Raw genomic sequence first — 17130 nt, forward strand, 5'->3', positions numbered from 1 at the left:
ATTCTCTTCGACAAAAAGTGGGTAGTCCTGTTGTAATGGGCTGGGCTGATCAGACCCAAAAGATCCAAACCAATTTGGGTGTCCAGGAAATGTGGTAATAAGCGTACAAGCGCAACAAAGTAACTTAAGCCTAATTTATTATCATAAAACAATAGGCACTAATAAACCACTCTAAATACTGCTTAGTAATTGGCAAAGATTACAACAAAGATTTCCGGGCTCACTTGATTGTCGCTGTTTTAAGAAAAACTCAGAATTTCGAATCATGAAATCATGCTGAGTCTGTCCTAAATACCAATGATCGCAATTCCTCGGTCTAGGTGAAGTCCCAGGAACTGAGGGAAAGATGCCTCAATAAATCGGGGTTCAATCCACAAGCATTGAGAGACACAAAGAGACAGATAACTCTTCGGTCATTTGTCCTCATGCCACTAACTCAGCATGGTTCCTTTCATTCAAACAGCTCATGTTCATCAATAGACATCCTCATGCAAATCAGGCCTTGATGTCAAGGAATACTCCAGCAGCTGTCAGCAAACATTAGACATTAACAATCCCACAGTGCTTAACTTGTACAGATATCATGACACATTACATGCTGTGAGCTCATAAAGAGTTAAAGCGTCACTTGCAGCTGCTTAGATTTTATCCAATATTTCACTAAGTTTTAATACACTGCAACACACCTGTATGAGGACCTCAGTTCATGGAGGGTCATCCAAAATGCTACTTGCGAGCACAGGCTTCATTGCTTCTCCATGAATGATTCTTTTTCCTTCGCCTTATGATTAGGATTCACTCCTGTACCTGGAATCTATGCTTCAAACATGAGCATTCATGGCTTCTTGTTGAAGATTACCTTGAGGTAGCCATGAGAAATAGAAAGCTAGTATTTTCACTCTTGTGTTCAGGTGCGCAGAAACAATCAGTTCAGGCAATCAGTAAAGATCAGCTAATCAAACCACAGTATACATCCTAGGCAAAACACAGTTCTGATTTCAGCTCATTTATGTCATTTGCTTTGTGTATGGTGTGAGCCACGGGTCATAAATGGAAAGGAAACTGTCCTTACATGACTTCAAGAACATCCATGGAGACAATAAAATCCTGTTAAAGTGTAGTCGCTATTCCAATGTGGGAAAACTAGCAATCATGCCCCAGAACCAGTAATTGTCTTTAATGAACAACACACACAAAATGCTGGAGCAGTTCAGCAGGTCAGGAAGCATTTTGTGTGTGTTGCTCTGGATCTCCAACATTGGCCAAATATCTTGTGTTTATTATCTTCTTTAATGATGTATTTTTAAAATATTAACAACTCAGCACATCTGCTTTATAAGTTGAGATCTTGGCTATTTAACTGAGAGAGCTGGTAACACCTCAGCATAGCTTCCCTATGACAGTGCAACAGTCCCATCAGCTGCAGGGTTGACCCAGGTTAAGTGCACAGGACTCTGGAGGGTGTCAAACTCTCAACCTTCTGACTTAATCTTACAATCAGTGAAATAGACCACAGAATGAGTTAATTGCTTGTACAGCGCTTTAGGCTGTCCTACCTTGTCAAAAGCTTTCAGTGCTGTACCAACCCTTCAAAGCTGTACTTTCACCTGACTGAGATGTTTTAAATGCAACATTTAATTTCTTAATTTGCCTTATCCACTTGACAATCTCGGGCTTTGTTGGGCCTTTCACATGGGTTTCAATTTTCAAGCAATATTCTTGCTTTATCTGTTATGATTGCCAACGATTAGATCAATTCCTCTCGAAATGTTTACGATGATAAAGCTAATTATCTCTGAGCAATTTCTCAGATAAAACACAGCATATAACTGTCACTTCCAAGGTATGCTCCCCTTGAAGTTTTCCTCCTCTCTGTGAGTTCAGCTCAAGGGCCTCAGCCCAAAACTTCAGGTGTCCATCTCCCTCCAGAGATGCTGCCTGACCTGCTGAGTTCCTCCAGCTCTCTGTGTGCTGCTGCAGACCCCAGCAGTTGCAGTATCTTGTATCTACAGCATATAACTGTATATCTCTTCTCTATGTAGCTGTTCTGCTCCATGGAGTGCTATATGAGTTCTTTCTTACCCTAGGCCGGGGTTTCTTTAATGAGTCAACCTATAGCTGGGGAAATGATGACCCCCCTCCTGTTAGTTTGTTTGTGGTAAATTGTTTTTTTATTCTTTCTACTTCTCTTCTAATATTTGTATATCTGTGCACTGGTAATGCTACTGTGACACTGTAATTTCCTTTGGGATCAATAAAGTATCTGTCTAGCTAAAATTTTGATGCACAGCCGATATGACTGCTGACTATCATATCATATCCTTCTCTACTGATACAGAGTAACAAGTTACCTGAATCATGCTCTATGCTTTTAACATGGGGCTGTTTTCTGAATACCCATGTTTGCAAATCATGAACCAATATTTAGGAGCTAACTAAAGTTCTATACTAGAATCTCATACTTAAAAAGCTGACTTTCTGAACTCTGCATGGAAGCTCAAACAATTACATTTTTGCAATGAGAGTAAAATTTTTTTTAACTTTCCATCTCTTCTGATCTTCTGCTTTCCATGTTATGATCAGCTGGAGCCAGCTTTGATTATGAACCAAAGTAATCAGTGTCAGCAAGTTATTCAACAGTAGGGCGAAAGAAACAATTGAATCTAATCTGGTTCACTATTCTTTTCACAACAAAAGAACTTGTAATTCTATTGCCCTAAAATCTGCAAATGCAAGAAATCCAAGCAACACACACAAAATGATGGAGGAAATCATAATTAATCCTAGGCAGCATCTAGGGAAAAGAGTGGAGGCCGAGACCCTTCGGCAGGACACCTCACATTCTCATGATGCCCAAACAGCCTCAGTAACATTGAACTATTTGGATGGATAATGGTCACGTATGCCTTGTAGACAAACAGTAAAATTATATAATAATAATGCAGAAAGTACAGTATCATTATATAGCAAATACACCGAGGGAAACAGATTGCCAAGGTGATATACAGAAAAAGTCAATGGGTACTTTGTTCTCATCTGTAGTTATTGGTTTCCCAACTCTGCGGGGAAAGGCTGAGTGCTTTCACCTGATGTATGCCATTCATGAATTTATAGACTCTATAAGGTCACCCTCTCAGTGTCCTACAATATCAGGACTAAGGTCCTTGCCTATCCAACCTTTCCCTATACCTCAGTCCCTCAAGCCCTAGCTGTAACCTTGTAATTTTTTTTCTGTGCTCTTGGCAGTTTAATAAAACTTTTTCCATAACAGGACCACTAACATGAAAACAGTACAAGTGGCCTCATGAGCACCCTGTACAACTGCACACTGACTTCCCATCTTTTGTTCATGTTCTGGTTGATGAAGTCCAATGTGCCAAAAGCCAACTTCTCTACTCTGTCTATGTCGGCCGTCTTCAGAGAACCTTCAACATCCCTCTGTCCTACCACACTCCTCAGGGCCCTGCCACTTCCTTACATTCTCATGATGCTTCATAGAGATCCTCAATACCATGCCACTACTCAGGTGAAAAATGATTACTTTTGTTATGCAGACGAACAGTAAGATAATAGAATAGATATCGTAAAGGAAGTCCATAGTTATAAAGGAAGTATATGAAGCAGAGCCATATAGCAACTACACAGAGGGAGACAGTGAGATTGTATAGGTAACACGGTAAGATTATTGAGGTGATACACAGAGAAAACCAGTGATACATTGTGAGAAAAACTGCTTATTTTGTAGAAAAGCAATGAGATATACATAAAATATACAAAGATTCTTTTTTAATGAGATCTGAAGAGTTATATATTGGAATAAATTTAGAACTTCCATGACAGGCTGAAAAGGCCAGTCAGCCCAACTGGTCCCAGTGATATTACTGTGCAACTAAAGTTTCCTCTAATTTTTTTTCCTTCAGTCAAAACTGTAGACCTTTATTCCCAGCTCCATAGATGCTTACCTGATTTCCCCTTAAATACAAATTCTATTCTTACACCACTCTCAGTAGAAACAAGATAAACAATGAGATTATATTAGGAATTTGCGGTAACTTTATCTGGCAGACACACCAAGGGATTCTACAGAGGATACAGTAAATTGTGGAAATAACGTGTCATAAAGGGATTGTGTCACAAACTGCAATTTAGACCAAAAATTCTTGTTCCACTTTCTTAGTATTTATATGAAGAGAATAGCATGTCGTCTTGAAATGTTTTTGCTGATTATTTTTCCAGCAAACGTTTCAACAAAATGCATGCAAATTCAATTTTTGTTTCCAAGACTAACAACAACATAAAAACTACATCATATTTGCAAAGTAATGTACTTGGGTTTTTGGACGGCCTACAACAAGGTGCTGCACATGAGGCTGCCTAACAAAATAACAGCCCATGTTTTCACAGCAAAGATACTAGCATGGATAGAGCATTGGCTGATTGATAGCAGGCAAAGAGTGGGAATAAAGAAAGCCTTTTCTGATTGGCTGCCAGAAACTAGTAGTATTCTGCACGGTTGGTAGTGAGACCGCTTCCTTTTACATTGGCTATCAGAATGACAGAATTGATAGCTTCGTGGCCAAGTTTACAATGATAGGTGGAGGGGCAGGTAGTACCAAGCAGGCAGGGAGGCTGCAGAGGACTTGGACAGATTAAGAGAATAGGCAAAGAAGTGACAAGGTGGAAAATAATGTCAGGAAATGTATGGTCATGCACTTTGATAGAAGGAATAAAGGTTTGGATTATTTTCTAAATGGGGAGAAGATTCAAAAATCCAAGATGCAAGGGGCCTTGGGAGTCCTTACGCAGAATTTCTGAAAGGTTAATTTGCAGGTTGGGTTGGTGGTAAGGAAGGCAAGTGCAGTGTTAGCGTTCATTTCAAGAGGGCAAGAATATAAAATCAAGGATTTAATGCCGAGGCTTTATAAGGCACTGATATTGTGAGTATTGAGAGTAGTTTTGGACCCCTTATTTAAGAAAACATATGCTGGCATTGCTGGAAGTTCACAGAAGGTTCACGAGAATGATTACAGGAATGAAAGGCTTATCATTTGAGGAGCAATTGCTGGCCCTGGGCCTTTACTCATTGGAATTTAGAAGAATGAGGGGAGGATCTCATTTAAACTTGTAGAATGTAGAAAGGCTTCGATAGAGTGGATTTGAAGAGGATGTTTCCTATGGGTGGGACCAGAGGACAGCCTCAGAATAGAACAACATCCATTTGGAAAGGATTTGAGGAATTTCTTTAGCCAGAGGGTGGTGAATCTGTGGAAGTCTTTGCCACAGGTGACTGTGGAGGCCGTCACTGGGTGTATTTAAGGCCGAGGTTGATAGGTTTATGATTAGACAGGGTGAGAAAGGTTATGGGGAGAAGACAGGAGAATGGGGTTGAGAGAGAAATATATCAGCCGTAATGAAATGACAAAGCTGAGTGACCTAATTCTGCTCCTGTGTGTTATGGTCTTATGGTGTTTTGCTTTATATTTCAAAGACATGTGTACAGTAAGCAGAAAATATAATTTTGCCATTTTTGATTACACTAGATACTAGTCTTTTTATGCTACGGATAATAGATGATTTATCCTTAGATAAACCATGCCTTTGGAGTACTAAATCCTTAAAGTCTAAGTCAAAATGTTTTACTTCAAGATCTCAAGACCAAGGGCTTTCCGCTGCAGTGCTGAACTGTTTAACTCCTTTCTGATGTAATTAATAAACATAGTGTCCACAGGATCTCAATATCCAAACTTGCACATTGCCTACAGTGCAGAGAATGGGGAGTCATTTCAGGCTATGCATTTCACCTAAAATTATAGAAGTTCAGAAAGTTTGCGTGTTCACTCTGTTCCCTTGGCAAACTATATTGAGGAATAGATATAGTGTGATGTCAGGCCACAATCTGAGCAGTTTTTCTACAGTTACAACTCCCTTTACACCAGGGAGGTTAATGCAGCTGGGCAGTTCAATGCACTTATGGCATGGAAGCAGGCATAGAACTACAGTGTGAGTATCCCACAGTGTATTCACCGTCAGTTCCTCCTCAGCAATGTGCGGAACAGATTTTCAATAATTACAGATGGGAACAATTCCACAGAAACACAGTAATAAACACTGCTCTTGCTATTACAACATGGTACCATCTATTGGTAAATAATAACAGCAGCAGATATTTATGTTAGCTAAGAAGCTACAAGAATTTTGAACTGTTGATTAAAATACTCTGAGTTGCATTTTAATTGTGGAGTTGAGTTAAAGGAAGACATAGAATATTTCATTTTTTTTATTCCTTTAGCAAAACCTACTTGTAGGTTGGAGGTCCTTGATAACAACTAAAAAAAAATAACCTTGGAAATGGGAATTGCAACAGCCCACTGGTAGAAGGAAGCAGCTTGGAAGCACGCAGCAATGGCTGAGCATTAGAATACATCAGGATGTGACAGAGGGCGGTTGACTTGATTAATGGGTGTATGGGTTAAGTCCTTCAAGCTTCTGCCTCTAACTATTGCAGAGGATTAAAGCAACATTTATGTCCAAGGAGTGCATTATGTCCGATGTGTTATCTCTGTGTTTATGTGTACATGTCAGTAGAGAACAATTCTTTTTCCAGATATATAATGCTGCCCTGTACTGATCAGTCTGCAGTATCAAGTCACTAAGTATACTCTCTCATATTTGTTGATTCTCAGACTTCCTTTATCTCCTCTGTCTTTTCTGTTCTGCCATTTTACTTCTTCTGCCCTCTTCTAAAACTTGTCCCTTTTTCTGTTTGAAAAAAAATGTTGTCAGTGCAGTCAGGAAAATAGGCATGACTGTCTTTGGAGTTAGGGACATGTGCCCACCAGCAGTTTCGCACTGAAGACACAATGGCACAGAAACAGACTCTTCAACCCACCGTGTATACCTACCCGATCCCTCATTACCAATGCCTCTACCCTTTTGAATGATGTAGTTTGTATCCTAAAGACCATCATCCTATCCTCCTTCCTTCCAGTCGAACCGTCAAAGATAGGAGTTTGGGTAAAAGTTTCTTGGCTTCAAAATTTGTCCTCCTCCCCCTCCCCCTCCCTCTCCATCCATCTGAGGAATTTATTTCTTTTCATGATGCAGCTTGACTTAAAATAAATCAGATTGGAAAAGGAAAAATAATGTGTCCATTGTTTCTGCTTCTCTCTCTCTCTCTCTCCCTCTCTTACGGGTTTTGGAAAATAATTGATGCTTGAGAATTAGGAATCAGATTTCAACATTTTTTGGAGACACAAGAGACTACCGAAGCTGGAATTTGGGGCAACAGATAGTCCTCTGGAGGAGTCCTGATGCAGGGTTTTGACATGGAATTATGACAATTCTTCTGACGGATGCTGACTGACTTGATGAATTCCTCCAGCAGGTTGTTTATTGTGGTAAAGTACTTTGTTCATTCTGTGATGATGACTGGGAAAATAGATACAATTGGTAGCTTTGAAAAATGCCTTCATTCTGAATTTCCAATATAAAGAGGATGATACAATGTAGAAACAGATCCTTAAACCCACAAAATCTTTGCCGACCATCAACTACCCATTTACACTAATCCTTCATTAATCCTATTTTATCTTCTCCACATTCCAATTAACTCCCCCAGATCCGACAACTCACTTTCACGCTACAATTGGCCAGTTGACTACTGAACTGCATATAGAACATAGCTACTTGCCAAACCAGCTAAAAAAACAAATCAAAAACACTTAAACACTAATTCCTCCTACTTACACCATGTCCATATCCCTCTGTCCTTATATCCATGTGCCCATCCAAATGTCTCTTAAAACCCTCTAATATATATGCCTCTACCACACTAATCAGGCAGCACATTCCAGGCATCCATAACTCTCTGAGTAAAAAGCTTACCCCTCACAACCATCTTGAATCTACCCCCACTCACCTTCAATGCATGCCCTCTGGTATTAGACACTTCAATCCTGTGGAACAGGTACTGTCTGTCCACTCTGTCTAAGCCACTCATATCTTTTGGATGTGAGAAGAAACTGTGCTACCCAGAGAAAACCAACACTAGACACGTAGAGAACATGCAAACTTCACATAAACATCACTGGAGTCAGAATTAAACCCAGGTTTTTGATACTGTGAGGCAGCAGCACTACTATATTTTACTATGCTACCAAGTTTTTAATTAACTAAATTAAAAATTTCAACGATCTATAATGGGATTTCAATTTTCTGCTATTAGTTCAGGCATCCAGATAACTCCTGCAGAACATCATCCGTCTATCAGCAAGATCAGTGTGGGATCTTGGTAACTCATCCAAACAGCTCTTAATTCAGCTTTACTGGATACCACATCAAACCTCAGTATGATGAAGCATAATTACAGCTTGCAAATTAATTTAATTTTGCAACTGCAATATAATCTTACACAGATTTCAAGGGTATATTTTGAATTAAATGTTAACCTAACAAATACAGAGAAGAAGATTACTCTTAACAGCCAGCTTTTAAAGCTTTTAAAGCTTACAAAGCACAAGTCAGACTTTTAAGGAAATATAGCACTGATGTCCAATGCTGGCATCTTGGGCTCATTGGCCCAGAGCCCAAGATTCCAGGTGGGTAGAATTTCTCTCTGGAAATGCTTTGTCAGAAAAGTAATGTTATAACAATTTTATGGCAATTCAGATCTGTAAGATAACCTCACAGTGAATATATATGTGGCTAGTAAAGGAATGTTTTTTGTGTGATACTCTGGTGAGATTCAAATAGGTAGGACTGGAGTTAGTGAGCTGGATAAGAAGAGAGGCTTAGAAAGTGGATTATAGAATCATAGAGCAATACAGCACAGAAACAGGCACTTCAGCCAACTAAACCAAATTAGTGCCATTTGCCTTTGGTTAGTTAATATCCTAAACATTTCCTATCCATGTACAGCACCTGTCCAAGTGTCTTTTAATATGGGCCAAGAGATCGAGGAACAACTTATTCCAACCATTTGAGTGCTACATACTGCATTTGGGTTTGTACAGGGAATTGTACAGACCCCTTAGCAACACATTATTTTCAATGAGACATGGCTTGAAAACTTGGAGGTGAAGTGAGTGCCAAGCTGGTATTGAAGAGCTGACCCAGTTAGAGTTGGAGGAGAAGGTAGTGCTTCCAGTGGTTCTAAAGGGACGGAGATGAGTAAGACCATGATACATGATGGACTTTTAATCCAAACATGTCTTCAGTGTTTCACCTCAACTAGGCTACTGGCTGTTGCTTTTAGTGACATTGACCAGGAAAGATCAGCAAGCCTTTCCATAACCATCTACTATTCTCTGACCCCCACCAGAGGCAAGGTTGGAACAAACTGAACTGACTCCAGTGCTTTGGTCAACTAGCTAGCCATAGTTTCTCAGAGGAATGGATGATTTGGCAAGGGTAGTCAAGAGTTTTGCAAACAGTCCAAGCATAAGTAGGGTGAAAGGAAAAAAACTTGGAGGGGCAATGATGATAGGCCAGAATAGCTGCATCAGCATCTGACCAGCATCCTCCACTATATGCCAATATTTCTCTCATTCTCAGGTCAGAATGGAGTCAGATCAACAGAGTCACCCACTGAGCTGGCACCCTTCCAAAGACATTTGTCAGGTCTTGGCAGGGACCAGTACAACCTTGAAATCCAATTTATCACATCCAAGGGTTATTGGTATTGGTTTATTATTGTCATAGCAAGATACAGTGAAAATCTTGCTCACATAGACCAAATCATTACACAGTGCACTGAGGTAGAGCAAGGTAAAACAATATCAATGCAGAATGTGTAAACGATAAAGAGAAGAGGTAATGCAGTTTAACAATAAAGTGCAAGATCATAAGAGGGTAGACTATTAGGTCAAGAGTCCATCTTGTCAGAAAAGAGATCTGTTCAAGTAGCTATCCTTGAGCTTGGTGTTACATGCTTTCAGGCTTTTCCATTCTCTGGTCAATGGGAGAGATGAGAAGAGAGACTGTCTGGGGCAGGTAGGGTCTTCAATTATGCTGATTGCTTTACTGAGGCGGAGAGAAGTATAGGCAGAGTCCATGCAGTGGATGCTCAGCTGTTTCTACAACTCTCTGCAGTTCCTTGAGGTCACGTGCAGAGTAGTTGCCATATCAAATCATGCTGATAGAATGCTTTCTATGGAACTTCAATAAGAATTGGTAAGAGTTGATGGAGGACATGCCAAGTTTCTTTACACTCCTGAGGAAATAGAGTCATTGCTGAACTTACTTGGCCATGACATCAACATGGTTTGACCATAAGAGGGTATTGGTGATGTTCACTCCTAGAAACTTGAATCTCTTCACCCTCTCAATATCAACACTGCACTACTCCTCCACTTCCTTAAGCCACTGGTCAACTTTTTGGTTGACATTGTGAGTAAGTTTGTTGTCATGACACCATGTCATTAAGCTCTCTATCTCCTTCCTCTACTGCAACTCATTGTTATTTGAGACATGGTTCACCACAGTGTTAACATCTGCAAACTTGTAGACAGAGTTAGAGGAGAATCTGGCCGCACAGTTATGAGTGTACAGGGAGCAGATTGGGAGGCTGAGGATGCAAGAGTTGGAGCACCAGTGTTAGAGTAAACGTGACAGAAGTGGTGCTATGTGTGATTAGTGATTGTGGTCTGTTGGTTGGAAAGTCAAGCATCCAGTTCCAGAAGGAGGCACTGGCTTCCAGGATCTTGACTTTGGTGACGAATTTGCCTGGAACTATAGTCTTGAAGGAATATCTGGAGTCAATAAATAGTAGTCTGAAGTAGGTGTCTAAATGTAATGCGTTCAGGTGAGTATAGGGCCTAAGAGATGGTACCCGCTGCAAACCTGTTTCGGCAGCAAGCAAATTGCAGCAGGTTGAGGTTGTTTAGAAGACAGGAGTTGATGCATGTCATGACCAGCCTTTCAAAACACTTCATGCTGGTAGATGTCAGAGCCACTAAGTGGTAGTCACGAAGGTATTTTTTTTGTTTTTCTTGTGTACCAGGATGATAATGGTCTTCTAAAAGTAAGACGGAACTAGTCAGAAGCAGGAAGTTTAAAAATGTTTTAAATGAAAAAGTATTTTTCTATTCAAATTATTGAACCAAAACACTTAAACCTTAGTGCATCATTGCATTCCAGTTCAGACTTGATACGGAAATAGCATTTTACTAATCTGAATTGAATTGTCACATTTCATAATGAAAAACAAAACATAAATCAAGATTCCTTGTCAGCTTGTAGGGTAAGAAATTATGTTGACAACATTACAACTTTTTTTAATTGCTGTTTTAATAGAAGTGTGAGTTTTAAAATAAGCAAGCTTACTCCTGCATTAAATGGCATAAGAAAGAAAGGATGAAATGTTACAACTGATAGAGTTGTTCTGAAGTGCAGGCACTGCTATAATGCATCACTACAATGCAAAGTAAAAGCTTGATGATGACAAATAGGAATTGAATCTTGTTCCTGTTCCTGCTCTCCACAATTATCCACACCAATCGTCATAATCAAAGTAAATATGTGTACGTGTTTGCCTTCTGCCAAGTGTCATGACAGAACTGGCCTTGTTTTTGTTTGGGGATTCATTGTGCAGTCAGATCCTGCTGGGAACCAAATCTGTGGATCTCCTAACAATCAACACAGAAATAAATATTTGGCAGAGTCTCTGATCAGTCAGATGGTTATGGAAGAGTCAAATAGCTGCCTCACAACTCATCCATTGACACAGTTATTATTATTTGCTCTATCAGTTTTTGACTGGGGATAAAACAGTTGTATAATCCTGAATTCAGTAGTTTGAAGAGCTACCAAGTAATACCTTAAAGTGCTCACAATGCATTGTGATCATTTGGATTTTTGTCTTAAAGGCTCCTTTTCCTCTAACTACACATGCCCACCTTTCTGCGGATTTTGTATTTCCTTTTTACTGGAAGCTTTTCCTGCTTCTGTTTGGCTCTTTCCCAAAGCTTTACTGGAGCAGGTGTACTTGAATTTGTGGATTGGTATTCATTGTGAAATATCATCAACTTACTATAAAGCTTCTGTTCCATTGCCTGTTCTCTGTATTTTCTTAGGATTCTTTTTCTTAACTAAGCTATTAATTTGCTGACTTGTAAAAGCATCCTTACATATCAGTGGTCATCCCAGTCTTTATAAATAATGCTACTGCAGTTACCTGGAACCCATTGTGTCCAATAATATTCTGCAGTACTGCTTTGAGTGTTCATCAGGACCATCCCATTAGCAGACACTGTTTCAGCACTGGTTACTCTGAAGTGATGTAATCATTGATTTAAGGCAATTGATTTGCATACTCTTCTAAAGGCCATCGCTGATGACAAAAGTTTAGTTTGTAGGAAAGCATGCAGTGAACAAAGCAAAGCAGATTGAGAAGATCCATACCATTAAAGAGGCTTATCTGAATTTTGATCTAAGTGGTGATAGATGGAAGTGATTAAACACATCACTCAGGACAAGCACAGGATTTGAGAAACCTGTTCTTTTGTTGGGATTTCTTGTATCATAGAAACATAGAAAACCTACAGCACAATACAGGCCCTACAGACCACAAAGTTGTGCCAAACATGTTCCAACCTTAGAAATTACTAGGCTTAACTATAGCCCTCTATTTAAGCTCCATGTACGTATCTAAAAGACCCTATTGTATCCGCCTCCACCACCATTGCCGGCAGCCCATTCCACGCACTCACCACTCTCTGAGTAAAAAACTTTACCCCTGACATTTCCTCTGTACTTACTCTCCAGCACATTAAACCTGTATCCTCTTGTGGCAACCATTTCAGCCCTGGGAGAAAGCCTCTGACTATCCACACGATCAATGCCTCTCATCATCTTGTACACCTCTATCAGGTCACCTCTCATCCTCCTTCACTCCAAGCAGAAAAGGCCGAGGTCACTCAGCTTATTCTCATAAGGAATGCTCCTCAATCCAGGCAACCTCTCTGAGGTTGAGGAGCATTAAGGCTCTTCCTCTCTGTGTGCTGCGATTCAATAGAGTGCTGAATTTTGTAGGCTGTCCATCAGGATCAGCAAGGGTTTGCCAAGTGTCACACATTGTAGTCACTGCTGCCTGGTTGTAAGCTACCGTACAGTGGATCAGACATAACATATAGTAAAGACTTAGAGCTGTAGTACTCTTAATTAATACAGTATTAACACCTTGTATATATTGTCTGTTATTGCTATGATAATGATGGATACAGATTTGCCAATTTTTCCCGACAGTTTGCACACCATCTGTTCTGCCACGCTAAGTAAGCACAACCATACTAGACAAGTCAATCCTTAACAGTCCCTCTTTTCATTTCTTTCTTCTCCTCAGATGCGCCAGAAGACCGGTGGGCGACAAACAAGATTTTCCCAGCTGTTGCCCCCACTCTGAGGGGAGCCAAGATGACATCTCCAAGCTTGTCGCCCAGCATCACAGCCCAGAGCAAACCAGGAACTGCCCCCAGTCACTGCAGCCCTTTACCTATCGCCATTATCACAACGCTGGGGCTGCTGTGTCACTGGTTGTTATAGTTGCGATGCCTGCCTTTATTTATCCAGTGTTACAATCATCATGCAGCTTATTTTTCTTATTGGAGGTCAGCTGATGCTTTAGGATCTGTGTTCTTGTAATATAGTCGAAAGCTGCAATATACTATAGCAAACTGTTGTTCTAGAAGATACTGTTTGAACAATACATGTGAAAACTGTACATAGTTTGTAAAAAAAATAGAGTTAGAGGTAAAGTATCTGCCAGAGTACAAACATGTAATCACTTTGAGCATAAACTCTGTACAAATAGCCTTTCCCCTGCACATACTTCTCCAAGGTAATGCATTTGTTTACTCAGCATAACTCACCGCTACTTAAGGCCTGATGTTCCTTCTTACATTGCAGCTTGTTCCTTTAATTACATAGATTTATCGGCCACTCCTCTGCTGTGCAGGCATATGATGATGTGTGCTGTTATGAGCCTTAAGACCGGAAAACCACACCTTTGATCTGCTACAAACCAGATGGAATAGTTGAGTGGGGTATCATTATTGGTCTCGTTACTTCAGAGCTAGGGAACTGACAGGGCAAGTCATACCAGAATTTGACACTGATGATAATTACATGGTGGGTCTTGCTGAAAAACAGCAGTATGGGCAACTGGATTCAGTTGTAGATTTAAGCTTGATCAGTCTTAACTTTATCCAAGTGGGCCTCTTCACAATCATTGCATGTAGGGCAGTGTGCAGGATAACCCTCCTCTCTCAGATTGCCACAAAGGTCAGGCTTGACTACAATTTCTATCGCATCATCACAAACTGCTGTATTTAGTCATAGTGAGATTCAGCACCCAAACAGCCCCATTAGCCCACTGAGCCCATACTGACCACCTAGCAGCCTAGGACAAATCCACTGTAGTTTCCCCCACTTACCCCCAACAAATCCAACCCACAGTTTCTACCACTCACCTACACACTTGGAGCAACTTATAGAGGCTAATTAACCTACCCATGCTCACATATTTGGAATGTGGGAGAAAACCAGAGCACCCTAGAGAAACTCATGAATTACAGAAAGAACGTGCAAACTCCACACAGACAGCATCCGAGGTCAGGATTGAACCCAGGTCTCTAGAACTGTAAACAGCAGCTCACGGTGTGCTTTCCTGGAGAAACTATAAAGAAGCCTTTCTTTTAGCATGTTTTTGGTAAGGGGGCAGGATTTGTTACATTTATAAAACTGTTTTCAATGTTGACATGACAGCATATCAGATTTCTCAAAGGCCGGTTGCTGTCTCCACCTAGATTTTGAGGTCTGCTGTAACTAAAGCTGAATGTTTTCAGTAAAATATGTTTCCCTTTTGTTGAAAGAAAACAGTAATATTATTTGTAACCTGAACTTGTCCTTTAGAAAGGACATCAATTCTTTGTCACATAAGAAGTTTACTGTTTAAAATCCTTAATGGTTATCCCTTCAACTGACACCAGATAACCAATAGTTATCACATTGCTGAGTTGTGTCGCTACTCAGTTTGCCACAGTTATTTCACATATCTTGAGGCTGGCATTTCCTCTGTCCATTCTGCCCATCTGCACCCATATTACCTCATCCAGCTGCATCACAAGCTTGATTTCTTTCTCTGCCGTCCCTTCAGACAAAACATTAAAAAAAGCCACAGCCAACCCTCAAGGTAGACATAGGTGTCCGTGCTGCTGTTGGAAAAATGGAAGGTGCTTGCTCCCTAACTTCTGAACCAACAGCCATCCCTCAACCAACATTGAGAAGATTGTCTTCCTCATCTCCAGCCATGACTGCACTTTTAAAATAGACCATCTGCTGACCAGCTTAAAATAAAGCTCAATCTAAATGCTTTCCTTCTTTAATTTATCCCTTCTATACATTGTATATTATTTAGAAGTCAGAGTTTACATTTCAGAGGTTGCTGAACAACAGTGTGCTTCTGAGTTTGCATTTCTGGGATACATGTGCATAACAGATGGCTGATGAAACAACCAGGAAGCCTTCCCTCTGCTCACAATCCTCTTGCTACTATCCTTGTTCCAGCTGCAACAGTAGGAATGGATCCTCTTTCTGATCACATCTGGAAGAGCCAGCTCTCTCGGAAAGGAAATGCATCCCCTCTCCAAATGAAAAAGTTGCCTTCATCACCCTGATGACCAAACCCACCCCTCTGAAGGTGGTGAGTATCAGAGATCAGCCGCAGCTGAGTCACTCCAGTGCTATCACCGTTCTGCATCTACTTCCTGTCGACATCTAGATGTTATTTGTCAATGCTTCACCAGATGTTGGTGGCCTTACTTCACTAAGTCACTCAGTGGAAATGGTGGAAAGTTAGGCAGTGTACTTTGACAAAAGATGTTGTTTTTGGATCAAGAACTCAACAAGAATACTTTGAAGCCCTTGGGCGGGGCTTCATTCTGCATCTCCTCTATAATTTTACTTGGGTTTGTGTGGCTGGAAGATGATCCGGGGCTTCATGAAGGAGCCTCCAGCTCGGGAGAAAGGCACAGTCTTTGGCTAACCACTACCTTCTTCACCTGAGGACAGTGCTCTTTATCACCCTCTCTTCAGTGGTTCAGTGTGGACTAAGGAATGAGGTGGCAGAGGAGAAAGTCATTAAACTCTTTGTAAATCTGCTTCAACATTTTGATTCAAGTGACCTGTACAGTAGTTCCCAGTTAAACTGTGCCTTGGTTTGAAGATAATTAACCTTTGGTTTCAAATTTCTCCATAGCTGCAACCCTTTGTCATTTCCACCTGGATGACCATCAGACCATAAGGCATAGGAGCAGAACTGGGCCATCTGGCCCATCGAATCTACTCCGCCATTTTGTCATGGCTGATCCATTTTCCTCTTAACTCTATTCTCCTGCCTTCTTCCCATAATCCTTCATTCCCTGACTAATCAAGAACCTATTAACCTTTGCCTTAAATGCACCCAGTGACCTGGCCTCCACAGATTCACCATCTTCTGGCTAAACAGATTCCTTCCTATCTCTGTTATAAATGGATGTCCCTCTATTTTGAGCTGGTACCTGCTGATCTTGGACTACCCCACCATAGGAAACATCCTCTTCTCTTCCACTTATCTAGGCTTTTCAACATTCGATAGGTTTCAATAAGATCCCCACTCATTCTTATAAATTCCATCAGGTACAGGGCCAAAGCCTTCAATCACTGCTCATATGATAGCCCTTTCATTACTGGAGTCAATTCATGATCCTCCTCTAAACCCTCTCCAATGTGATCAAACAGTCCACAATACTCAATGTGAGGCATCACCGGTGTCTTGTAAAGCCTCAGCATTACATTTTTGCTTTTATATTCTAGTCCTCTTAAAATGAATGCCAATATTGCATTCTCCTTCCTCACCACTGATTCAATCTGCAAATCAACCTTTAGGGAATCCTGCACAATGACTCCCAAATCCCTTTGCAACTTGGATATGTGAATTCTCTCCCCCTTTAGAAAATAATTCATGCTTTTATTCCTTTTACCAAAGTGCATGACCACGTATTTCCTGGTACTGTATTCTATCTGCCTCCTCTTTACCCATTCTCCTAATCTAAGTCCTTCTGGAGCTTCTCTACTTCCTCAAACCTACCTGCATCT

At 40.6% G+C, this 17130-nt stretch overlaps 1 protein-coding gene across 2 annotated transcripts in view; it reads left to right on the forward strand.

Annotated features, from left to right (window-relative positions):
* LOC132381136 (glypican-5-like) overlaps positions 1–13618 on the forward strand; it is a 627941-nt gene extending 614323 nt beyond the window's left edge. For both annotated transcript variants that reach the window (XM_059950406.1, XM_059950415.1), the window contains one exon: positions 13340–13618. In XM_059950406.1, coding sequence (XP_059806389.1) covers positions 13340–13539 — 200 coding nt within the window. In that variant the 3' untranslated portion in view covers positions 13540–13618. The remainder of the gene's footprint in view (positions 1–13339) is intronic.
* Positions 13619–17130: the final 3512 nt, after the last annotated feature.

Source organism: Hypanus sabinus, chromosome 2, assembly GCF_030144855.1.
Source record: "Hypanus sabinus isolate sHypSab1 chromosome 2, sHypSab1.hap1, whole genome shotgun sequence".
Classification (NCBI taxonomy): domain Eukaryota; kingdom Metazoa; phylum Chordata; class Chondrichthyes; order Myliobatiformes; family Dasyatidae; genus Hypanus; species Hypanus sabinus.